Below are 25,467 nucleotides of genomic sequence, written 5' to 3'. Positions count from 1 at the left end.
GTGGTATGTCCTGTGGTTGTTGGTAAGCCCGTTGGTGTAAGAACTGAGTAAGGGCCTCAGGACATAACTATGTATTAATGCACAGATCCTGTCACCTCTTCCTCTTTGCTTTACTTAAAATACAGTTAAAACAGTTGGTAGTTTTGTGCCACCTCAGAGACTAACAAAAATATAAAGTATTATGCGTTTGGGTGGACAAAACCCATTTCCTCAGTAGGAGAGGAATAAATGAAACCGATTATTTTATAATGGGAAATGAAAGTACCCGTCAATTGTAGGACCGGTTCTAATGAGGCTATTTAAGTGGGCTGAAAAACACAAACCCACTGCTGTTCAAAATGCCATAGGGGGTGTAAATGTGAGGAGGGTTGGTTGTTTTATCTGCTGAAAACATGGAGGGTCTAGGACTCCGCACTGGACCAATTATAAGAATTTTTCAACAAATGCAAGAAATCTCTCCTTTCTTCATTCAAGAAGGCATCTGAACGCGTATGCCTCACACTTTGAAAAAAAAAAAATTCAGCTGGAAACAGACACCCTCTGAGAGAGATTTCAGTCCAAACTCTTAGGCTATGTCTACACTGCAATGCTGTTTTGGGGTACCAGAGTACCTCCAAATAGCTATCTCTTGGCTTCATAGCAGGCTCGCTATTCCAATGCCCCTGTAAACCTCCTTCTATGAGGAGTAAGGGACATTTTGGAATAGCACTTTATTTTGAAATATGGCACTTCCTATTAATTCATTTATTTATTTAAATATTTTTACCCCACCTTCCTATTTAAAATATTCAAGGTGGCTTACAAAAAAACCACAATACAAATATATATAAAAAATTTAAATATGAGACACCAGAGGGACATAAAACCAGCTAAACGTATAGAGAGGAGGGACACACACATACAAACTCAAACATTAATAAAAGCATGAATAAAAAGATCAACATGTAGACAGCACCAAATGACAAAATAAGCTATTTTGAAGTAGTCAAAATAAGGCACAGAATTTACATAGCTCAAATTGTGTTTCTTATTTCGAGTTACGGTGCAGCGTAGACACCTCCTTTTAGCTTAGCCAACTTGAAAACAACTGAAAATGTGTTCTAATTGACGGTTTCAGACAGCCTTAAGTAAGGGTGGAGACAGTAGCACCAACTAGAATGGCCAGTTCATTTGTGAATTCCATTCAGCTACGGTTCTTTCCACCAATAAAGTCAGTGGCAAGGAGTTTCACAGGGTAAATACGTACATGTCTGCAGTTTATTCTCATTGAGTTATATGTTCAGACTTTAAATGTATCTGGATGTTGCTTTCTTTGAGTGTTCTGAGACTGAGTAAATATCAATTTCTCATCTACTACTTTTAGTGACAGATTTATGGGGTTCAAGACCAGTCTTAATTTGTTATAGCACAGGCACTAGGATTTCATCCAATTACCATGTCCATAAGAACACCAGAATGGCCCTACTGCAACAGACCAAAGGTCCATCTAGCCCAGTGTCCTGTCTGCCGACAGTGGACAATGCCAAGTGCCCTCAGAGGGAATGAACAGAAACAGGGAAATATCAAACAATTCCTTTTCTCTCACCCATTTTCAGCCTCTGACAAACAGAGGATATGGGGCCACCATTCCTACTCATCCTGGCTAATATGTATTGATGGCCCTATTCTCCAGGAATGAACCTATTTTTTTTCAAGCCCTGTTAAAGTCCTGGTATTCACAATATCCTCTGGCAAGGAGTTCCACAGATTGACAGTGTGTTGAGTGAAGAAAAACTTTCCTTAGTTTGTTTTAAACCTGCTACCTGTTGATTTCATTTGGTGACAGTCATGAATTTATAGACCTCTATCATATTCCCCATTAGTATTCTCTTTTCTAAGCTGAAAAGTCCCAGTCTTTTTAATCTTTCTTCATCAGCCCTCTAAACTTCGGATTGTATATCTTGCTATCTATTTTCCCTTTTCCCCATTTGTTATATGTTCTTGTCACAACTCAGCGTTGTGACCTCCAGTTTGCCACTGAACACAGTTTTTAGCTAAACTTCTCCACTTCTTTTACTGTGTAATCATGGCTTTTTAGCTATCTAATAAACTCTTCTTAAAACTCTCCCATGTTGCAGTCCCATTTTTATGTTTAATTGTTTCCTCCCCAATCAATTTTGCTAATAATCTGCCTCAAGTTTGGGGAATTGGCCCTTTTATAGCACCAAGGGTATGTCTAAACTACATGATAAGTAGAATTAAGCTTTCCAACTTCAGCTACATTAATTGTGTCATCGAAATCGAAGTTGCTTAACTTGGATTTTGTTGCGGTCCACACTGCAGGAAGTTGAAGAGAGAACTTCTCCTACTCTTCGTGGAAGCAGAACTACTGACATCGACCGGAGCCCCCTTCTCACTTCAAATGAGTGTGTCTTCATTAGATCTGCTCATTTGAACAATGGCAGATCAACATCGGCAGCTTCGTTCTTCTCTGTAGTGTAGATGTACTCTAAGGCTGTGTCTAAACTTGCCAGCTGTCTACACTGGCCGCTTGAATTTCCACAAGAACACTGACTTCCTACTGTCTGAAATCAGTGCTTCTTGCAGAAATACTATGCTGCTCCCGTTCGGGCAAAAGTCCCTTTTGCGTAAAGCTTTTGCACAAAAGGGCCAGTGTAGACAGCTCAGATTTGTTTAGCGCAAAAAAGCCCCAATGGCGAAAATGGCGATCGGGGCTTTTTTGTGCAAAAGCGCATCTAGATTGGCACGGACGCTTTTCTGCAAAAAGTGCTTTTGCGGAAAAGCATCCATGCCAATCTAGATGCTCTTTTCCGCAAATGCTTTTAACGGAAAACTTTTCCGTTAAAAGCATTTGTGGAAAATCATGCCAGTCTAGACGTAGCCTAAGTGTTTATAAACGTTACCACTTGGGACTTGTTCTTTGTCCATTTGAATGTAATCAGTTCAGCCATCTCTAGACTGGAGTGCTTTTATGACATTCTAGAGGAGGAAGGATAGCTCAGTGGTTTGAGCATTGGCCTGCTAAACCTGTTGTTGTGAGTTCAATCCTTGTAGAAGCCATTTTGGGCAAAACTTTGTCAGGGATTGTACTTGGTTCTGCTGTGAAGGCAGGGGACTGGACTCAATGACCTTTTGAGGTCCTTTTCAGTTCTAGGAGATAGGCAATCTCCATAAATTTAAAAGCAATGCTTCGTCCAAGGAAAGTAACCGCTTTTTCCTAAAATATTTAAAAAAGGCAGACGGGCTCTTTCAACTTCCTTTTACAGGAAAGAAGGGATGTCTTGAAAGAGCACTTTTTGACAAAATTTGGTGCCGTGTAAACACACCAAATTTCAGAAAAGCCTCTTTTGACAGTAAAGCGGCAAAAGATACAAAATTTGCAAATTGTGTTTCTTGTTACAACTTACCTCTGCAGTGTAGACCTAGCGTTCTTTATTTTCCATTCCTTTGTCACTTGCCACTTTCTTTGTCTTTTCTTTACACTAACATACTCCACTTTTCATGCTGCTCTTCTATGGCAGCGTCTCTCTTTCTCATGGCCTGTCTCAAAAATCCTCTTCCTAGCCTTTATAGGCACTGGATGACCAAGCCTGCTCAAAGGTCCATTGCAGGTCTTTCTCCATGTCTACACTGACAGCTTCTTGCACAAGAACTCTTTTGCGGAAGAGTTCTTGTGCAAAAAATCTTCCACAAGACAGTGTCTACACTACCATGTGCTTTTGCACAAGAGCATCCATGCCAGTGCAGGCGCTGTATTGTGCAAGAAAGCTCTGATGGGCATTTTAACCAAGGGGTTTCTTGCGCAAGAAATTCATATTGCCTGTCTACACTGCCCTTTTGTGGAAGAGCTCTTGCTCAAGAGGGCTCATTCCTCGTAAAGAAAGGAATAACTCTTCCAGAAGAAGCCTTGTTTTCCAACGCTATACTGTAAATTTACTTGCGGAAGAACGCGTGTGCAGTGTAGACAGCAGACAAGTTTTTGTGGAAGAACGGCCGTTTTTGTTGAAGAAGCTGCCAGGGTAGACATTGGGTGTTTCCCACAAGCTGCTGTCTGAGACATCCAAGTCTTTACCTGGAGATGTGTTATAGTTGGGATGTCTCCCCTGGAACATATTGGCTATGTCTACACTCGCGGCTTCTTCCACAAATACTTCCATTCTTGCGCAAGAATCCACAGAGCGTCCACACTGCTCTCCCGCTCTTGCGCAAGTAAATTTACAGGACGGCGTAGTAAGAGAGGGCTTCTTGCACAAGAGCTACGCTCTTTGTTAACAGGTGTAATCCCTCTTGCACAGGAGCTCTTGCGCAAGAGGGCAGTGTGGACGCTCGGCAGGGATTTCTTGCGTAAGAAAGCCCTAGGGCTAAAATGGCCATCAGAGCTTTCTTGCGCAAGAAAGTGTCCACACTGCTATGGGCGCTCTTGTGGAAAAGCACAGCTCGCACATGGCAGTGTGGACGTTTTCCTGCTCAAGACTTCTTGCACAAGAACTCTTGCCCAAGATGTTCTTGCGCAAGAAGACGCCAGTGTAGACATAGCCATTGTGTGCAAAGTTGGTGTTTTTTGTAGTCTGAGATCGTGGGCAACCTGGAAATAAGGGAACTCCCTAATGGCTCTCAAATCTGTACCATTGCATTCACGAACAATGCTCTAGAACCAGTATCCTCCCTTGAGTTTCCTGCTGGTGCCTGTTAAAGTTTCCCTAAACATGTGCTGCAGGAATTATTACTGCATGGAGCAACAACAGATATGGACTTAGGGTTAGTAGGGTTGGTTGGTCTTCCTTCCTTTTCTCTGAACATTGAAAATGTCATTGGTCCGTGTGTGACTTTTGACCATTTTGCTACAGTGAGGAGACCAGCTTCCAGTAGAACATGTTGTGCGTCAGAGTAACATTGTCTCTCTATCCAGGCATTTCTGCTGCAACCATCACCCTAGACCGTGGGCATCACAGGAAGTTGGGAGAACGTACGGTTCCTGCTGGAAACACCGTTCTGCCTCAGAGCTACTCATCTTCTCACCTGCTCCATGTCAGATTCCAACACAACCCATTTCAACAACCCCTCCACCTTCATCCTGCTGGGAATTCCTGGCCTGGAGGCGGCTCATGTCTGGATCTCCATCCCCTTCTGCACCATGTACATCATAGCCCTCTTGGGGAACTTCATCATCATGTTCATTGTGAAGACAGAGCCGAGCCTCCATGAACCCATGTACTATTTCCTGTGCATGCTGGCCGTCACCGACCTGGTCCTGTGTACGTCCATCCTGCCCAAAACACTGAGCATCTTCTGGTTCAATGCCAGGGAGATCGATTTCAATGCCTGCATCACCCAGCTGTACTTTGTTCACTGCTTTTTAGTGATGGAGTCGGGGATCTTCATGGCCATGGCATTTGACCGCTACGTGGCCATCTGCCACCCCCTCAGACATTCCACCATCCTGACATATACTTTGGTGGCCAAGATTGGCCTGGCTGTGGTGCTTCGAGGTGGCGTTTTCATACTGCCCTATGCCTTCCTGGCCAGGCAGTGGCCATATTGCAGGACCAACATAATCCCCCACACACACTGTGAGCACATGGCTGTGGTGAAACTGGCCTGCGCCGACACTCTCATCAGCAATTATTATGGGCTCTTTGTGCTTTTCTGTGTGAAGGGGCTGGACGTCGTGTTTATTGTCGTGTCCTATATCCAGATCCTCAGGGCCATCTTCCGACTCCCCACAAGGGATGCCCGGCTCAAGACGTTTGGGACCTGCGGGTCCCACCTCTCTGCCATTTTTGTCTTTTTCATCTCATCCACCTTCTCCTCTATCACACACCGGTATGGCCAAAATGTGCCCCTATATTTCCACATTATCATTGCCAACGTATACCTCCTAGTGCCCCCCGTGCTGAACCCCATCATCTACGGGGTGAGGACCAGGCAGATCCGCGACAGGCTGTTCCGTCTCCTTATTGTTCAAAGGACCTAATTTTTTCTCTCCTTGTACTCTGGCTGTCAGCGCAATCCCTGCACAGAGCCATGTGGTGTTCTGGTGCTGGGCCCTGTCACCTACTGGGCAGACCAAGACAGTGAAAACTCTCCTGACATTACTGGGCAGTGTCAGTCTGACAGCACGGGGAACCCGCCTAGGTAGAACTCACTGGGTTGCCACTGTTCTAATGCTGATGAATGGGCCCCTAAAACCATAAGAACGGCCGTGCTGGGTCAGACTAAATGTCCATCTAGCCCAGTATCCTGTCTTCCATCAGTGGCCAGTGCCAGATGCCCTTGAAGGAATAAACAGAACAGGGAATCATCAAGGGATCCATCCCAGATCACCCTTCCCAGCTTCTGGCAGACACAGGCTAAGGATTCGATCCTAGCCATCGATAGAGCTATCTTCCATGTATTCATCTAGTTCTTTTTTGAACCCTATTATAGTGATGACCTTTACAGCATCCTCTGGCACAGAGTTCCACAGATGGATCCCGCATGTTGTCAAGAAATGCTTCATTTTTTTTGTTAAAACTAATTTCCTATTTATTTCATTCGTCGACGGTTTTCTTACAATCGGAGAAGCAATAAATAATACTTCCTTCTTTGCTTTTTGTACACATGATTTGGTAGACCTCTATTTTATTCCCACTTAGTCCTCTCCTTTCCAAACTGAAATGTCCCAAAGCGGAGCGCTTAATTCGAACTAGGTAAACCTCATTCTACGAGGACTAACACCTAGTTTGAATTAAGTAGTTCGAATTAAGGGCTGTGTAGCCACTTAATTCGAACTAGTGGGAGGCTAGCCCTCCCCAGCTTGCCCTGGTGGCCACTCTGGGCCAAACCAGGAAAATTCTTCTGCCCCCCTCCCGGCCCTGGAGCCCTAAAAGGGCCACGGTCTGGCTACGGTGCCCATGCCAGGTGCAAGCCTGCCAGCACCCAGCCAGCAGACCCTGCACCTGGCACGGGATGAGCCAGCCACCCTCTGCTACCCAGCCCTCTGCCTCTTCCCAGGACAAGGCTGGCGGCTCCCAGGAGCCTGCCCGGGGACGCAAGAGGTGGGCGCCTGCCTGGTCAAGTGCGGAGATCGTGGACCTCATTGAGGTTTGGGGGGAGGCTTCCAACATCCACAATCTCTGAACTAGCCACAGGAACGCAGCCGTTTACAGCCGCATGGCTGACAGCGTTGCCGCCAGAGGCCACATGCGGACCCGGGAGCAGGTCCACTGCAAAATGAAGGACTTGCGGCAGTCCAACTCCAGGGCCTGCCAGCCAGGGGCCGACCTGGAGACCTGCCCCACTTTGAGGCCCTGGACTGCATCCTGGGGGCTCACGCCATCCATGCCCCCCGAGTGGTGATTGAACCCAGGGCAGAGGTCCTCATCCCTGATACGGAGGAGGAGGAGGAGGACGCCGAGAGCCAGGAGCCTGCAGGGATCCTGCCCTTGACCCAGGACCCCCGAGGCACCCCATAGAGCACATCGGCTGTGTCGCCCGAGGCTGAGGAGGGCTCCGCATGTGAGTGCCGTCATGCTCCCCTTATGTGTACGGGAGAGTGGGGGGAGAAGGAGCCCAGGGACCGTGCGCCTGGGCCTTGCCCACCATGGAGCAGCAGCTGGGTGTCATGCAGGGGCCCTGGCCTTGCAAAGGGGGGCTGGGTTTCACCCACCGTGTCTCTAGAGAGAACTGACCACTGCTCTTGTTTCACCTCAGCCACAGCACCTGGGACTGCAGGGCGCACCACCACGCCTAAAACAGCCACCTGCACCCGGGCCAGTAGGCGCACCCGCAACGTGGAGGACTACCAGCGGCGGCACCTGCGGCTACTGGAGCACCAGCTCCACACCCAGGACCACTGGGTCTGGGAGGACTTGCGGCTGCGGCTGCGGAGTTTGGAGGCGCTGGAGGAGCAAGGCCGTGCCCTCAGAGGCCACCTCCAGACCTTGGTGGACAGGTTCCTGCCTCCTCCTGCTCCGGCTCCTGTGGCCGTCCCAGCTTTCACTCCGCCTCCCACCCCTGCTCCCCCTCCCGCTTCCTCCGCACCCTGCATCCCTCCTGCCCCACCCTCCACACACACTCCCCCTCAAGGCCCCTGCACCCGCAGTGCTGTGAGACGAGAGAGCCAGCAGGACCCACAAGCCTGAGCTTTCCCTTCCCTTCCTCCCCTTCCTCCCACTTCTAGCTCCCTCCTCCCATGTTCCCCTCCCCTCTTCCACCCTCACTCCTCCCTCCCCCCACCCCAATTATGTAAAATAAAAAGAGCTTTTGGTTGTTCAAATAGGTGTCTTTATTTGACATTAGGAAGGGGGGTTAAAAAGGGGAAGGGGGGAGGGTGGAAGAAGACCCCAGTGGGGCATGCAGGGAGAGTTCAGTCCTCCTCCACCTGGAAACTCTCCCTCAGGGCTTCCCGGATCCGGACGGCCCCCTGCTGGGCTTCCCGGACGGCGGCGGTGTGGGGCTGAGCGTAGTGGTCAGCGTAGTGGTCAGCCATGCGCTCAGCCTCAGCCATCCAGGCTGGCAGGAAAGCCTCTCCTTTCGCTCACTCAAATTGTGCAGCACGCAACATGCTGCCACCACGGGAGGGATATTGTGCTCGGCAAGGTCGAGGCGAGTGAGGAGGGACCTAAATCTGGCTTTCAGTTGGCCGAAGGCCCCCTCAATCATGATGCAGCCCCTGGTCAGCTTGGCATTAAAGGCCTGGCGGGAGCGGTTGAGGTGCCCCGTGTATGGGTTCATGAGCCAGGGCTGTAGGGGGTAGGCCGCATCCCCCACCAGGCTCACGGGCATGTCCATGTCCCTGACCCTGATGTGGCGGTCAGGGAAGAAAGTCCCAGTCTGCAGCCTCTGGCACACGGAGGAGATCTGGTACACCCGTGCGTCGAGTGCCTTGCCGGACCAGCCCACATTAATGTCCGTGAACTGGCCCCGGTGGCCACACAAGGCCTGCAGGAGCACGGAGAAGTACCCCTTTCAGTTGACGTACTGGGAGGCCTGGTGTTCCGGGGCATGGATGGGGATGTGCGTCCCGTCGATGGCCCCACCCGCAGTTGGGGAAGCCGAGGGCACCAAACCCCCGGATGATGGCGTCCGGGTCGGCAAGGCGGACCACCCTGCAGAGCAGCACCCCTGGGCGGCGTGTAGTACGGCCGGGACAGACTGAACCCTCAGGTGCAGGACACTTTCGCCTCCTCCCATCCCCCATTTTCCCTGGGGTGGCCCATCCCCTCCTTGCAGCCACCATCCCCCCCCCGGCCCAGTGGCCAGTGAGTGCCGTACCTGCATGAGCACACTCCGATGGTGGATCTCCCCATGCCGAACTGGTTCCCGACGGATCGGTAGCTGTCCGGCATGGAGAGCTTCCAGAAGGCGATGGCCACACGCTTCTGGAGGGGGATGATGGGCCTCATGCGAGTGTCCTGTCACCGCAGAGCAGGGGCGAGCCACTCGCAGAGCTCCAGGAAGGTGTCCTTCTTCATCCTGAAGTTCTGGGTCCCCTGTCTGTCTCCCCAGCGCTCCAGGACGATGCGGTCCCACCAGTCGCTGTTCGTGTCCAGACGCCAGATGCAGCAGGGCACGCTGGCATCCGGGCACTGCTGCGGATCCTCCACAGCCCCCAGGGAGGGCAGGCGGAGAGGTAGGGGGCTGACGTGCACCAGGTGGTGCCAGGCAGCCTCCAGCCATTGCTGGCAGGCTTGCAGCAGCAAGTCCAAAAACTGCAGCAGAAAGCCCAGGGCGAGCTCTGGCTCCATGTTGCCAGCTGCGGCGGCGTCCCCAAAGGGAAGCACCGACACAGACAGGCGCAGAGAAAAATGCTTTGCTGTCCCTCGGCGAGGTAGGCAAGCAAGTGGAAAAGCTGAGAACCGGCTGTCCAGCGGGGTCCCTTTAAGCATGAGCCTCAGATAGCCTCAGACAGCAGCCACACAAAGCAACTACTGACCTGATGCCCTGCTGGAACCGGTTTCAGCTGCCCTTAAATGCCCCCCTGCGTCCAATCGGTGTGGACGCGCTAGTTCAAATTAGCAAGGAACTCCTTGCCTGAGGAGGTTGTGAAGGCTAGGACTATAACAGGGTTTAAAAGAGAACTAGATACATTCATGGTGGTTAAGTCCATCAATGGCTATTAACCACGATGGGTAGGAATGGTGTCCCTAGCCTCTGTCTGGAAATGAGTGACAGGGGAGATTACCCGTTGTGTTCCCTCCCTCTGGGGCATCTGGCATTGGCCACTGATGACAGACAGGACACTGGGCTGAATGGACCTTTGGTCTGACCCAGTCTGGCCATTTTTATGTTCTTCTTATGTTCTCATGTTCTCCTGCCCCAGCTTCTCCTGACTCCTCCAGCTGCTGTGGTTTGGCAGGGCTGGAACAAACTCCTCCTGCTGGTTCCTCTTCTGGGGAGGTTCATAGAATCATAGAACCATAGAGCTGGAAGAGACCTCAGAAGGTCAAGTCCAGCCCCCTGCTCTAGGCAGGGCCAATTCTAATTCCATTCCTTCCACGCCCACCGCTCTGCAGAGACTGTATCCTTAGCTGCTGATAGTCTTTAATGACCAACCTATTAATACAGCAATGACTCCACCCCAGCCTCCTCCATCCAAGCTCAAGGAGCATGAGTGAAGAGAACAGGCAAAGCCCCAAAAGCCAAGGAAGCAGCTGGTTTACACAAGAACACGTGAACGAAGGGGGTCCCCCCAGTCTGGATTTTACCACACTGTCCGATTTTGATTTGTGTCCGAATGCCATTTTGTATTCCCAAGGGGATCCGGCAGTACAGAGAGCGGGGGGAAGGCCCAGGTCACTAACCCACACCAGCCCCTGCTAAGCTGGGGCCATTTCCGACCAGCAGGCAGTATCCTTGTGACGCTGCAGTGGCTCCCGTCCCAGCCATGAGCAGGACACAGATGACGTGGGGAGGGAGGTGGAGACAACTCAGGGATTAGTTGGGGTAAGGAAGGAGAGGAGTGAGTAACAGGGATGAGGGAGCGGGGGGAGATGTGGAAACAGAGCCTGGCCATGGACAGATTAAAGGGTCATGGGGAGGAGCTTTGATGGAAGGGTTGGGGCAGAAGCGGGGGACGCAGAGTTCCAGATACCAGCAACTAGAACTGGGGCAAACCTGTGAATTGTACATAGCTGGAAAACCCAAACTGTCGCATTGACACCACATTGTAAAGTCAATGAAGAGATTTTGTTTCTTTCATTGGCCAGCCAGTGATTCAGAGAACAGGGCTGAGCATCATGTTAGCAGCCAGCTCCGCACAGAGCTCAGGCCGAGAGTCAGAGAATTGGGAGAAACGATCAGTCCGCAGGAGTGATGTGCCGAAGTAGCCTGTCCCGGATCTGTTTGGTCCTCACCCCGTAGATGATGGGATTTAGCATGGAGGGCACGAGAAGATACATGCTGGCAAAGAGAACATGGAAATACAGGGGCACATCCTGGCCAAATCGGTAGGTGAGGAAGGAGAAGACTACTGGGATGTAGCACGCTAAAATGACAAAGAGATGGGAGCTGCAGGTCTCAAAAGTTTTGAGCCGGGCATCTTTGGGGGGGAGGCGGAAGATGGCCATGAGGATCTGGGTGTAGGACACAGCGATACAAGACAGATCCAGACTGGTCACAAAGATTGCCACAATGAGTCCATAGTAGTTATTTACACGGATGTCGGCGCAGGCCAGCTTCACTACGGCGATGTGCTCACAGTATGCATGGGGGATGATGTTGGTTCTGCAATATGGCCACTGCCTCGCCAGCAGGAGATAGGGGAGTGAGAGTACAACACCACGCCCCACTACGGCCAGGCCAATCTTGGCCACCACCACGTTTGTCAAAATGGTGGAATGTCTCAGGGGATGGCAGATGGCTACGTAGCGATCCACAGCCATGGCCACGAAGATCCCAGTCTCTATTGTTAAGAAGCTGTGAATGACGTACATCTGGGTGAGGCAGGCACTGAAATCGATCTCCCTGGAATTGAACCAGAATATGCCCAGCATTTTGGGCACGGTGGATGTGGACAGGACCAGGTCACTGACGGCCAGCATGCAGAGGAAATAGTACATGGGCTCGTGGAGACTCGGCTCCTTCTTCACGATGTACAGGATAACGAAGTTCCCCAAGATGGCTATGGCAAAAGTGATGCAGAAGGGGATGGAGATCCAGACATGGGCCGTCTCCAGGCCAGGAATGCCCAGCAGGATGAAGGTGGAAGGGTTGGTGAAGTGGGTTGTGTTGGAATCTGACATGGAACAGGGGAGAAGGCATCCAACTCTGAGGCACAACCGTGTTTCCTGCACCCGCCCAGAGTCTAGGGTGATGGTCACAGTACAAATGCCTGGAAGGAGAGATGATGTTCATATGAGAAAACACATGCACTGCTAGAGGCTGTTCTAATGGGTGAACCAAATTGGACACTTAGAAGGTCCTTATTCTGGGTACAGCTAGACTATGCTCTTCTTTTAAAAGGAGACATGTAAATTCAGTGCTAATTAGCATATCCTCTTCTGATTGCTTTTTCGAAAGTTTTTTTTTTTTTGAAAAAGAAAGCAATTTAGATGTGGTTCTTCCAAAAAAATCCTCTTTTTGGATAGGACCCTGCACACCTCATTTTTGGGGGAAGAAGAGTTCTTTCAAAAAAGTTTTTTTTCCCAAAGGACCATGTCTAAACTTTCTTAAAAAATGCTTTAAAAAAGCAATCGGAAGATGATATGTAAATTAGCACCAAATTTGAATTTCTCCTTTTGAAAGAAAAACATAGTCTAGATGTACCCTCAGAGAAATGAATCTGAATAACTGACCCTCCTCATGCCAACGCCATAGTTAATGATGCTCTATGGCTCAGTTATTCCTACCTGAGGTGGACTGGAAAAAGCAGCAGGAATCCTGTATCTGGATACCCATTATCCCTCACTCTTCCTTAGCACAATGAAAGCCCAGTTGGTACATCCCATGCTGTTTGGAGTTAACCATTTCCTTGCTTGCTTATAATATGAGATCCAAAAACATGTAAACAATGGCCAGGCAGAAACATCCCAACTAAACTCATCTCGGGGAAATACCTCGTCCTCATTGACAGCCGCTCTGTGGAAACCCTACTCCTTCTCCACAGAGGACAGGCAATCTTGGGATGATTAAGGAATGGGATGCAGAACAACTTGCTCTGGACATGTGCCCAGTTTTGATCACCAGGGATGTGTCTAGACTACAGGGTTTTGTCGACAAACGTGGACTTTTGTCGACAAAACTATGCCTGCGTCTACACTGCCGCTGAGTTCTGTTGACATAACGTCGACAGAACTCGGCAGTTTTGTCGACGGCTGTAAACCTCATTCTACGAGGAATAACGCCTTCTGTCAACAGAGATCTGTCGACAGAAGGTGTTATTGTATCTACACTCTCCTTTGCGTCTACACTGTCATGTCGACAAAGCAGCTTGCTTTGTCGACAGAACTGGCTGTAGTCTAGATGCTCTTTGTTGACACAAGCTTTGTCTAGACATACCCCTGGTCTGTATGAATGAGATGGGAGACAGAAAGGGGGTTTCCAAGACTGGCTTCACAAATGGGAGAAGCTGCCGCCTGCAGACAGGGGGGAAAGTCTCAGACTCTTATGTTTAGACAAGAGGCAAAGAAAGGAGCATATGAGAGAGGAGATTAAAATGAGGAAGATCCTGATGACACTCAAATGGACAGACAGAGAAGAACACCCAGGCAGTGATATCTGTGGAAAACTTGTACTTCAAAATGGCTGATTCCCCAGAGCTGAAGCAAATATCAGCGAAACTGATCGGTGGGTGAGATTTAGACAGAAAAATGGGAGTTCCATAAGAAGAGATTATTGTATACCTAAAAAGAAATAACTCCACAGTCAAGAAAGCAGAAAACTTTGGACAACCCCTCCCCCTCTACATACCACAGTCCAATAGCAAGGAGCAGCTAATAATAAGTGGAAAAAACAGCCATACATAATGAATAAGAAAAAGAAAAAAATAGAGACCAGGACACAATATGGAAGTCATGAAAAGTAATAATCGACATTAAGGCATCAGAGAAATATCCTTGCTTAGCTTACTTAATCATCACAAGAAGGAGGCTATGGAGTAAAATAAGAACAAAAGAAATCCTACCAAAAGTTACACCCATTCCTAGAGGTGCACAAAATTGCCTTTTGGTTACAGAAAAAGTGGGTGTGTTCAAGAAGTCCTTTTGCTCTGCCTTTGGAAGAAAGCTATGTGCTGTGCCCATATGATCTAAGGTGATGCGACACTTTGCAGTCCATTAGCAGGCAAGGAAGATCTGAACCACCATCTACAGTAGAAACCAAGAGATATAAAAACCGTTTTTAAGTGACCAATCAGCCCCACATCTCATCGGGATCCAGAAGTACCCAGTCAGGCAGCACCAGAGCAAACCCAACAGAAACATCGAAAGCAAATAACTGACAGTTCTGTGTTAAATGTAAACTACTTTCTAAAAGGGAAAGTTAAAAATTAAAAAAAAGCCAAGATTTGGCAAAGGTAGGAAACAATGAAATAGCTGATATAGGATTAGGTAAAATATCATTATGTCAGTCAACATATTTTCTGGAAAACCAATCTGTCGAGCAAACCTGATTTCTTTCTTGATTTCCCGAAGGGACTCAGTCAGGTACCAGGGACTTGGATTATTCTGAGGGAGTTGGTTTCGTCCTGGAAAACATTCATCTGACAATGAGCCTGTTACAGTATCAGCAGAGCACATGAAAAATGGGCTGAGGGTGGACTGACAGATCTCAGGCAGCAGCTGTCAATGGCCCATTGGCGGTGAACGGGGCTGTCCTAAGTGTTGTGTTGCAGGGACTAGCTCAAGGCCCGAAGCTATCCGATATTTCTATAAATGACCAGGCGGCCAATAGAAAATTCCTCCAGACACAGTCGGTGGGCGACCCAAAGACAGGCGGAAGGGTTACAATGAGCAGGCCAGGACACATACACCGAATGACCTGGAGTATTTGGTGAGCTGAGTTAATGCAAATACTTTTTTTGTAGTCAAATGCAAATGTGACCTCCGAGAAAAGGAATTGGAGCCGGAATGACCTACAGTAGCTATGGAACACTGGGACAATGAGCATGCTCAAGGATTAACTGTGGACAATCAGTTCATCCTGAGCTCCCAATGCCATGCTCTGTTCAAGGGGGTGGACGGGACCTTAGATCCGTAAACAGGGGAGTGGTGAGTTGGAGGAGAGGAAGGATTTGACCTCTGCACGAGTCGTCGGTGAAACCATCTGCAGCCAGTCCCAGCATTCACATTTCAAACGGGGTGTTGGAAAGTTGGGGAGGGTGTAGAAAAAATCCACTAAGGGTGTATCTAGAATACAGCGGGGTTTTTTCGAAAAAGGTGGCCTTTTTTCAAAATAACGATACCTGCGTCTAGACTACCGCCATGTTCTGTCGACAGTAAATCAACAGAACGCGGCGGTTTTGTCAATGGCGGTAAACCTCATTCTATGAGGAATAACACCTTTTTTTGAAAGTCATCTTTCAAAATAAGGCACTCTTGCATGAAAACAGGACTTTTTCGAAAGAGAATGTCTAGACTTCCTTTCGAAAAAGCGGCTTGCACTGAGGGTGATTGACTATTGGTCAAAGCTGTGAGGGGAAGGGGAAATTTTTCAACTCCTCATGCCTCTAGGTGCAGACTGGAAGATTTTCCAGAGGATCTGCTGGAGGGATTGCCTATACTTAAAAGGCTAAAGCAGCCCCGAGAGGAACGTCAGTGAGACAAAACTTACACCGAACATGGGGTTTCTCCTGGCAGTGCAGGTAATCACGCTCCCCAAGATGTGATAGCTAGATCAATGGTAGAATTCTTCTGTTGACCTCATGTTTCCTATCCCGGGTTTGGGAAGACATCTTTAGTGTCTGTGGATGTATTTCCTATTGCAAGGAGAGGCAAACACAATGCTTTGTCTTTAGCAGAGGAATGCTGGTTAGGCCACGGAAGGAGTGCTAGGTTTTGTTCCCTGCTATTTAGAGAGTTGCAGAGAAACTGGACCAGATCCAGAGAAGAGACACAAGGATGATGAAAGGGATCACTTTCCTCTCTTCCAAGTGCCTCAAAATCGATTCCTTAAGGATCCCTTCCATGATTTTTCCAGGAACTGAGGTAAGACTGACCGGCCTATAGTTCCCTGGATCGTCCTTCTTCCTTTTTTGGAAGATGGGCACTACATTTGCCTTTTTCCAATCATCCGGGATCTCTCTCTATCTCCACAACTTTTCAAAGATAATGGCCAAAGGCTCCACAATGATATTTGCCAACTCCCTCAGTACCCTCAGATGCATTAAGTCCGGACCCATGGATTTATACGTTTAGCTTTTCTAAATAGTTCCTAACCTGTTCTTTACCCACCAAGGGCTGTCCATCTTCATCCCATCTCACATCACTTAACGCATTAGTCGGGGAGCCGACCTTGTCTGTGAACACAGAGGCAAAGAAAGCATTGAGTACTTCAGATTTCCCACATCATCTGTCACAAGGTTACCTCCTTCACCTAGTAGGAGATCACCCTCTCTGATCACCTTCTTGTCAACGTGCCTCTAGAAACCTTTCTTGTTATCCTTCACATCCTTTGCCAGTCGCAATTCCAATTGCACTTTCACCTTCCTGATAACCCCCCAGCATTCTCAAGCTATACATTTAAACCGCTCCCTGGTCATTTGTCCAAGTTTCCACTTTTTGAAAGGTTCCTTTTTGTGCTTAAGTTCACCAAGGATTTCCCCTGTAAGCCAATCCGGTCTCCTACCATGTTTGCCTCTCTTGCTACGCGTCGGGATGGTTTCTTTCTGTGCCTTCAGTAAGGCTTCTTTAAAATACTGCCAGCTGTCCTGGACTCCTTTCCCCTTCATGTTAGCATCCGAGGGGATTCTGCCCATCAGGTCTCTGAGGGAGTCAAAGTCTGCTTTTCTGCAGTCCAGGTGTGTATTTTACTACTCTCTTTTCTTCCTTTGGTCAGGATCCTGAAATCTACCGTCTACTATTAGTTGCTCCCAGTTTGTGAGTAGAAGGTCAAGCTGTGCATGGCTCCTGGTCGGATCCTTCAGCACTTGCACCAAGAAGTTATCCCCAACATTCTCCAAAAACTTCCTGGATTGCCTGTGTACTGCCGTATTGGTCTTCCAACAGATGTCAGGGTGATTAAAGTCCCCCATGAGAACCAGGGCCTGCAATCTGGAAGCTTCTCTCAGTTTTCTGAAGAAAGCCTCATCTACCTCAGCCACCTGATTCGGTGGCCTATAGTGGACACCAACCACAACATCACTGTTGTTTGCACCTCTAAACTTAACCCATAGACTCTCAACAGGTTTTTCTCCCTCTATATACTGGAGTTCTGAGCAATCATAGTACTCTCTTAAGTATAGTGCAATTCCTCCTCCTTTTTTCCCCTGCCTGTTCTTCCTGAACAGTCTATACCCTTCCATGACAGCGCTCCAGTCATGCGAGTCATCCCACCAAGTCTCTGATATCCCAATTAAATCATATTTCTTGGACTAGGCAAGAGCCTCCAGTTCTTCCTCTTCTCAGGCTTCTCACATTAGTGTACAAACATCTCAGATAACCATTTGATCGCCTTATCTTCTCCATTGGAATCAGGGGTCCTCATTTCTTACTCGTCCCTCTTTGCATTCCTCCCCGGTATCCGACTTTCCCACTCCCCTCAGGTTTTTGGTCACCGTCCCCCAACGAACCTAGTTTAAAGCCCTCCTCACTAGGTTTGCAAGCCTGCCCGCGAAGATGCTCCTTCCTCTCTTCGTTAGGTGGATCCCATCTCTTCCCAACAATCCTTGTGCCCGGAACAGAGTCCCATCGTCAAAGAAACCAAAGCCCTCTCTGCGACACCACCTGCGCAACCACGCATTGACTTCCTCAATTCAACGATCCCTGCCCAGTCCTTTCCCTAAAGCAAATCGATCAGGCATTTCTAGTTACTGGATCTCACTTCACATAAACAAGGGACAATTCAATTATACTCAAAGTCTGAAGATATAGCACTGATAGAAGAAAATGATTTACACCATCCCTATTGATCTTTGGAAATATTTCTACTCCTACGACCCTTTCACCCAGGTTTAGGTGAATAGGATTCTCAGATGGATTGGCCACTGTAAGTGCTGCTGCAGGACCTTTTACATCTGAAGCAAAATGCAGGACAATGTAGCACTTTAAAGACTAACAAGATGGTTTATTAGGTGATGAGCTTTCGTGGGCCAGACCCACTTCCCCAGATCAAATAGTGGAAGAAAATAGTCACAACCATATATACCAAAGGATACAATTTAAAAAAATGAACACATATGAAAAGGACAAATTGTTTAAATTGTATCCTTTGGTATATATGGTTGTGACTATTTTCTTCCACTATTTGATCTGAGGAAGTGGGTCTGGCCCACGAAAGCTCATCATCTAATAAACCATCTTGTTAGTCTTTAAAGTGCTACATTGTCCTGCATTTTGCTTCAGATGTAAAAGGTCTTTGTAGCAGAATGCAGGTGGTTAAGTCATTGAGAGAGTGTCCTTTCTGGTTAAAATGGCAAGAAACTGTTTTTTCTTTGTGATCTTGTCTGATATCTCAAGATGATTCTTACCAACAACCACGGGACATACCACACTAATACCAACCCTGGTACCTCCCCTTGCAACAAACCCCGTTGCCAGCTTTGTCCACATATTCATTCTGCTGATACCATTCTTGGACCCAACCAAGTGAGTTATAAGATCAAGAACACATATTCCTGCGCCTCCAGAAATATAATCTATGCTATCATGTGCCGAAAGTGTCCGTCTGCTATGTACATTGGACAAACGTCTCAGACACTTCGCCAAAGGATTAATGCCCACAAAACAGATATCAGACAAGATCACAAAGAGAAAACAGTTTCTTGCCATTTTAACCAGAAAGGACACTCTCTCAATGACTTACCCACCTGCATTCTGCTACAAAGACCTTTTACATCTGCACTTGAAAGGGAATCCTCTGAACTGTAATTCATGTTAAAATTCGACACTTTCCAAAAGGACTCAACAAACATTTGAACTATCTCACCCATTACCAAGATAGTTTCCCCAATTATCACCTCTAATACCATTAACTCACAAACATCCCACTCTCCCCACATCTAATATCATCAATTCACAGACACTTACCTTCCTTCTTCCCCCCCTCTCCCCCCCGCATCCCCCTCCTGTTCTGCAATGTGATTTGTCCTTTTCATATTTGTTCATTTTTTTTAGTTGTATCCTTTGGTATATATGGTTGTGACTATTTTCTTCCACTATTTGATCTGAGGAAGTGGGTCTGGCCCACGAAAGTTCATCATCTAATAAACCATCTTGTTAGTCTTTAAAGTGCTACATTGTCCTGCATTTTGCTTCAGCTACCCCAGACTAACATGGCTACATCTCTATCACTATTCTACATGGAGAGACGGTGTCTGTCTCATGCTGGAAAATTCTTATAACTGTCTCAGTGAGGAGACCTAGGACCTCCTTGTTTTCCTGTAGTTTCACGTCACACCACGGCTCCCCCAATCCACCAACCTCCCTACCACCGGAGCCCTGAGATGCAAAACCAGGAGGGTTTCGGTAACCGGGTTTGGTTCTTTAAAGGATTTGAAACCACAGAGAGAGGAATACTTCTTTTTAAGGTCAAACAAAGATTATTTATTTTTTCTATTTACTTTATAATCAATTTTCCATTTAAATCAATTCATTATTTTTGATTCTTTTAAGACAATATAATATACAAAGAAAAAATAGAAAAACAGTACAGTTAAAAAAAAACAAGAAATAACAACTTCTCCTACTGATATACCCTCCTGAGTTACCTTTAAACAATTTATGGAGTTAACAGTTATATAATACTCACGTTAAGAAAGATAGAAGCATTGCTTAGATTCAGGAGATATTCTTTTCTTTATGTTTTTCCTTTCTTTGGATTTTTCGTTGCAACTTACGACCAGTATTCGTTCCCCTTTCGGAGCTTATTTGTTCTCCTTTCGGAGCTTATGTGCGGCAGCGAGATTCAGCGCCGGGGAGGGAGCCCTGGTTGATCAGACCTGGCTTTTCGGATTCGCAACCCGTCCGCTCGTGGTCTGTTTCAGCCCACCTTATATACCCTGTGTCGGTATTTTGGTATCCTCCACTCGCCTGACAATTGCTGATGTTAGATTTTTGTTGTCTCATTCTGCCCTTACAAAAAACTTTCGTCTGCTCCATTTGGGGTAATCAGCACTTTGCTGCATACTGCTGTCTGAGTTACTTACTTCCCTAAAAGCGGGGTTATTGTTGGTCAACCAATCAAATTTTGTTTTTATTTTTATCTCCTGTATCTGAGAGTGCTGCCTTTCCTTTCCACTTACAATTAAACTGGTGCTCATTTGACATATTCTGGGTAGGCCTCAATACCTTCCTTTCACAAGCTGCTGACACAGGCCTCTATTTGCACTTGTCAATTGGCACTGATAACTGAAGTCTCAGGGTATGGCCACATGACACAGCTTTTAGCCAACCCCTGCAGACACAGCCACGTCACCACAGTCAGACAGTGTAAACCATGTTGGTCAACATTTTTGCTGACCAAAACTTCCATTTGCTGAGCGGTGTTTGCTTTGTCAGCAGGGGAGAACTCCCACTGACAAAATACGGTTTACACTCGCTCTTTGGTTTGACAAGCTCCCTTACCAAAGGCTCTTAAATAAAGGTAGTTGTCATGGAATAAGAGGAAAGGTCCCCTCATGGATAGACGGGTTAAAGGACAGGAAACAAAGAGTAGGAATAATAGTTTTCAGAATGAAGAGCGATAACTACTGGGGTACCTCAAGGGTCCATACTGGAACTAATTCTATTCCACATATTCACAAATGATCTGCAGAAAGGAATAAACAGTGAGGTGGCAAAATTCGCAGATGATACTAAACTGCTCAAAATAGTTAAGACCAAAGCAGACTGAAGAGCTTCAAAAATATCTCACCAACCTAAGTGTTTGGGCAAGAAAATGACAAATGACAGTCTCTGGGCATGAACAGCCTCAGAATTCCCCCTTTTTCTGCAGCTACCAACCCCTTTCATCCCAAAAGGCATCTCTGCCATGGACATCTCCTCAGTGGTGGAGCCCATCAGCCGGCCTGGGGGCCAGTGGTACCTAAGGAACAGTCCCTGGGATATTTAATAGCTTTGCAAAGCAAAAAGGACAACAGAACGACTCTCCGTGCCCACATCGCACTAGACTTGTCCTGCAGGTGAGCTCCTCAGCAACAGACAGATACCTGTGAACTCCCTGGGACCCCCCTCAGGTAGCCGTGGCCCGCGCCTCTCTCCCCCAGCGTCTGCAGCCACAGGCATTGGTGCTGCCTATAACACAGCTCTGGACGGGCCCAGGGGGGTCCCTCAGCCTCTAGGGGAGCAGGGGTATCTGGATGTAAATAGGTTGGAGACCAGAGTCGCCCCAGCCATGCTCTCTATATCCGTGTCTCTGCTTCTGGGCTCTTATCCAGATTTAGAAGTAAAAAGCAATTAGAGGCCCTTCCCAAAGGGAGAGGAAAACTCCTGGGCACTGGGCTGACTAAGTGTAATTGGCTTCTCTGTGTATTTAAAAATAGAGTTTATTGGTAAGAAACTAGAGATAACGGCTAGTTCTCCAGGGGGTCGAAGGCCCTGGTAAGTCCCAGGAGGGATGGGCAGAGAGCAGACAGACCGTTGTGGAGAATGATGACTGAAGGGAAACACTGACACTTTCTGTAGGCACATGGGCCTGATGCTTTGGGATCAGAGATCGGGACATTCTCCACAGTAAAAGCCATCATAGCACGTAGCAGCTTCCATTGGAGGAGCCACCAACTGCCCAGCGAATGGAAGTCTCTAGTGATGTCTCCATGTTGTACAGATGGGTAAAGTGAGGCCCAGGGAGATGACAGAGACAACCTAGCAGTCCTGATGACTCCTACTGTCACTGTCACTTGGCAAGGCATGAAAAGAGGGAGGTTGCATCTGGCAGGGTCTGTTTGGGGGTGTGTGTGATGTGCTGCCTTGGTGTGTGTGTCCCAGAACTGAGGTACTGCTGAGCCCTCTCAGGAGGCTGGGCCCCAAACTACACTCTCCTTGGACCCGAAGTGGTTCAGTGTCTTTACTGCTTCTCGGTGGGGGCAGGGACTGCAGTTCGGGGGCCTTGTCTGGGGGAGATCAGTGGAGCTGGTCCAACAAGACTGGGCGGTGAGGAACCCCAGAGAATGGGAAGGCAAGTGGCAGTGGCCGGGTCAGCACCCCAGGAGGCATCTTTGAGGGGTCGTCTCTGACCTCACCCCATCACAAAACCCCCCTCACTAGATCAGCAAGCCTGCCTGTAAAGATACTCGTGTCTTTCTTCGTTAGGTAGTTCCCATCCCCTCCTAGCAAGCCGTATACCCAGTACAGCATCCCATGGTCAAGAACTCTCTGACATGCCGCAATTCAGTGATTCCTCTCCAGGCCTTTTCCTTCACCGGAGGGGAGGGATAAGAACATAACTGGCACCTCAAATTCCCTTATCTTTCTCCCCAGAGCCACATAGTCTGCAGTGACCCACTCAAGGTCATTTTTGAGAGTAGCATTGGAGAAGTGGAAATGTTATAGGCCTGAAGGTTTGATCCGTCTCCACAGATACTGTCTCATCCTGAATTCTAGCTCTAGACAAGCAGCGTGCTTCTCAAATTTCCTGGTCCAGGCTGCCATGGAAAGAGCCTGACCCAGAAGTACTACTCTTCCACCAGAGCATGGCAGCAACCTCCAGAGTGGTTGCGGCCAGTGTCGTGGCAAAGGCCAAGGCCCCTTTCGGCAAAACTGAGCTGAAGAGACTCTGTAAGGCTGAGAGAAAAGTAGCTGAGAAGGCGGCAAAGCAAAAAGAGCAAAGTGAGACGCATGTGAGCACATCGGCCTTGCTTCTGACATCTGAGGACGGCAGTGGACCTGACGAGGAAAGCCGGGACCCTAACAAAATACAAGAGCCGCAGTCAGGCAATTCACCAGCTGAAAAGCACCAAGGAAGGGCCCTACCCACAGAGGTTCCATGTAGATCTTTCCCTCACAGACTTCACAGAGAGGCACAGCCACTCGCAGGCAGGAGATCACTGAGGGTCTGTCTACACGACAGCACTAATTGGAACTAACTTAATTCGAATTAGTTAATTCAAACTAAGCTAATTCGAACTAGTGCATCTAGACTTAAAAACGAATGCGAACTAGCATGTCCACACTGAGTGGACCCTGAACCGGGGTTAAGGCTGGCTGGAAGCAGTGCCAGCAGGGCATCAGGTTAGGACTTAGAGCGTGGAGCTGCTGCCTCAGGCTAGCCGAGGGCTGTGCTTAAAGGGACCCGACCCCCACCCCAAACAGACAGTTCTCAGGGTTCCCCGCTCGCTTGTCTAACTCAATGAGGGACAGCAAAGCAGTCCTGTCTTGGAGTGCCCTGAGTGCCCACAATCGGCACATCACAGCATTCAGCCATCAGCCCGACTGCACTTGCCACAGACTGCCATCCAGGGGGGGTCAATCGGGGGGGGATGTCAGGATCCAAGAGGCCCTACAGGAGATCTTCCACCCCGAGGAGCCCACAGAGCCACCCCAGTACTCCCCATCGGGGGTTCGTACCCCATTCCTCCCTCACCTCCTTCCACTTACCCCTCCCTAGCCCCACTTCCTGATGTAAAAAATAAAGGAGACGTGCTCAAAAATAGGAACTCTCTTTATTTAACAAAACTGGGGGTGGGAAGGGATAAACCCCTGGGGAGACTGGGGGAAGGAGATGGGAGAGGGGAAGAGAGAGGGTTGGAGAGGGGAGGGAGAAATCTGGGAAGAGGAAGCTGGAAGGGGGAAGCCAGGGAAAGAAGGAGGAGGGGAAGTATAAAACTATGGTACACCATATCTTCAGTACTGTGTACAGATATAGGCTCCTCAGCTCAAAAAAGATGTTTTGGCCTTGGAAAGGGTTCAGAAAAGGGCAACTACAATGATCAGGGGTTTGGAACAGGTCCCATATGAAGAGGCTAAAGAGACTGGGACTTTTCAGCTTAGAAAAGAGGAGACTGAGGGGGGATATGATAGAGGTCTATAAAAGCAAGAGTGGTGTGGAGAGGGTGAATAAAGAAAAATTCTTCATTAGTTCCCATAATAGAAGGACTAGAGGACACCAGATGAAATGAATGGGTAGCAGGCTTCAAACTAATAAAAGAAAGTTCTTCTTCAGAAAGCAAATAGTCAACCTGTGGAACTCCTTGCCACAGGAGGCTGTGAAGGCTAGTACTATAACAGAGTTTAAAGAGAAGTTAGATTATTTCATGGAGGTTGGATCCATGGAGTGCTATCTGCCAGGGGGTAGAAATGGTGTCCCTGGCCCCTGTTTGTGGAAGGCTGGAGATGGATGGCACGAGACAAATGGTTTGGTCATTGTCTTCCGTCCATACCCTCCAGGGTACCTAGTGTGGGCCGCTGTCGGCAAACAGGCTACTGGACTAGATGGACCTTTGGTCTGACCCAGTATGTCCATTCATATATTCTTATGTTCTAAGCTCAGGGCTCAGGGTTGGGGTCTCAGTGGACCAACTTGAATTTCATGCAAACCTGCTCCTGGGTTCTCATGTGGCCTTTGGTGGCCAGACTGGCAGCTCTCCTGCCCTAGACGGCCACTTTCCTGTGCCTAGTGCAGAGATCGTGGCCTTCCCCCAAACCCGGATGAGGTCCAAGATCTCCGCACTAAACCAGGCGGGCGCCCGCCTCTTGTGGCCCTGGGAAAGCTCCTGGGAGCCTCCAGCCAGGTCCTGGGAAGAGGCGGAGGGCTGGGTGACAACAGGTGGCTGGCTCATGCCGTGCCAGGTGCAGGGTCTGCTGGCTGGGTGCTGGCAGGCTTGCACCTGGCACGGGCACCGTAGCCAGACCGTGCCCCTTTAAGGGCTCCGGGGCCAGGAGGGGGGCAGAAGAGTTTCCCTGGTTTGGCCCAGAGTGGCCACCAGGGCAAGCTGGAGAGGGCTAGCCTCCCACTAGTTCGAATTAAGTGGCTACACAGCCCTTAATTTGAACTAGTTAATTCGAACTAGGCGTTAGTCCTCGTGGAATGAGGTTTACCTATTTCGAATTAAGCGCTTCGCTAGTTCGAATTAAGTTTGAACTAGCGCTTTGCCTTTGTAGCGCCTATCAAAGTTAATTCAAACTAACGGCTGTTAGTTCGAATTAACTTTGCAGTGTAGACAAACCCTCAGAGACATTCCAGTGAGAGTGGCAGGTCAAATCCAGGCAAAGAGTGTCTCAGGAGGAAAACTCATCTTCTATCTAGGCCCTTCTCTGCCCCTCCAGGGACAATCCCCACCAGCCCCTGAATCAGCCTGCTAGCTCCAAGGCTCTAGCTTCCAGCAGCAGCTCCTGGTGTAAAATGGGGACAGGCTGGAACAGAGAGGCGTACAGATAGTTCGGATTAGAAGCCTAA

The 25,467-nt window shown here is 48.4% G+C and overlaps 2 protein-coding genes across 2 annotated transcripts; one reads left to right on the top strand and one right to left on the bottom strand.

Annotated features, from left to right (window-relative positions):
* The first annotated feature begins 5,026 nt into the window (after nucleotides 1–5,026).
* On the top strand, nucleotides 5,027–5,974 carry LOC142830566 (olfactory receptor 52M1-like). Its single transcript, XM_075936316.2, has one exon. The coding sequence runs from the start codon at nucleotides 5,027–5,029 to the stop codon at nucleotides 5,972–5,974; it is 948 nt and encodes a 315-aa protein (XP_075792431.2).
* A 2,277-nt stretch (nucleotides 5,975–8,251) lies between these two features.
* On the bottom strand, nucleotides 8,252–24,204 carry LOC142826613 (olfactory receptor 52E4-like). Its single transcript, XM_075919721.2, has 2 exons — nucleotides 19,885–24,204; nucleotides 8,252–12,313 (listed from the first exon to the last, which is right to left on the bottom strand). The coding sequence occupies exon 2, from the start codon at nucleotides 12,222–12,224 to the stop codon at nucleotides 11,280–11,282; it is 945 nt and encodes a 314-aa protein (XP_075775836.2). The 5' UTR covers nucleotides 12,225–12,313; nucleotides 19,885–24,204; the 3' UTR covers nucleotides 8,252–11,279.
* Between the last annotated feature and the right edge of the window lie 1,263 nt (nucleotides 24,205–25,467).

The sequence above is a fragment of the Pelodiscus sinensis genome, chromosome 1 (assembly GCF_052426305.1).
Source record: "Pelodiscus sinensis isolate ZL-2025 chromosome 1, ASM5242630v1, whole genome shotgun sequence".
NCBI lineage: Eukaryota > Metazoa > Chordata > Testudines > Trionychidae > Pelodiscus > Pelodiscus sinensis.
The sequence above is the reverse complement of the archived record's forward strand: the minus strand, read 5'-3'. Positions and strand labels throughout refer to the sequence as shown.

Coding starts and splice junctions, on each gene's coding strand:
- LOC142830566 (XM_075936316.2), top strand. CDS start 5,027: ATGTCAGATTCCAACACAACCCATTTCAACAACCCCTCCACCTTCATC.
- LOC142826613 (XM_075919721.2), bottom strand. CDS start 12,224: ATGTCAGATTCCAACACAACCCACTTCACCAACCCTTCCACCTTCATC.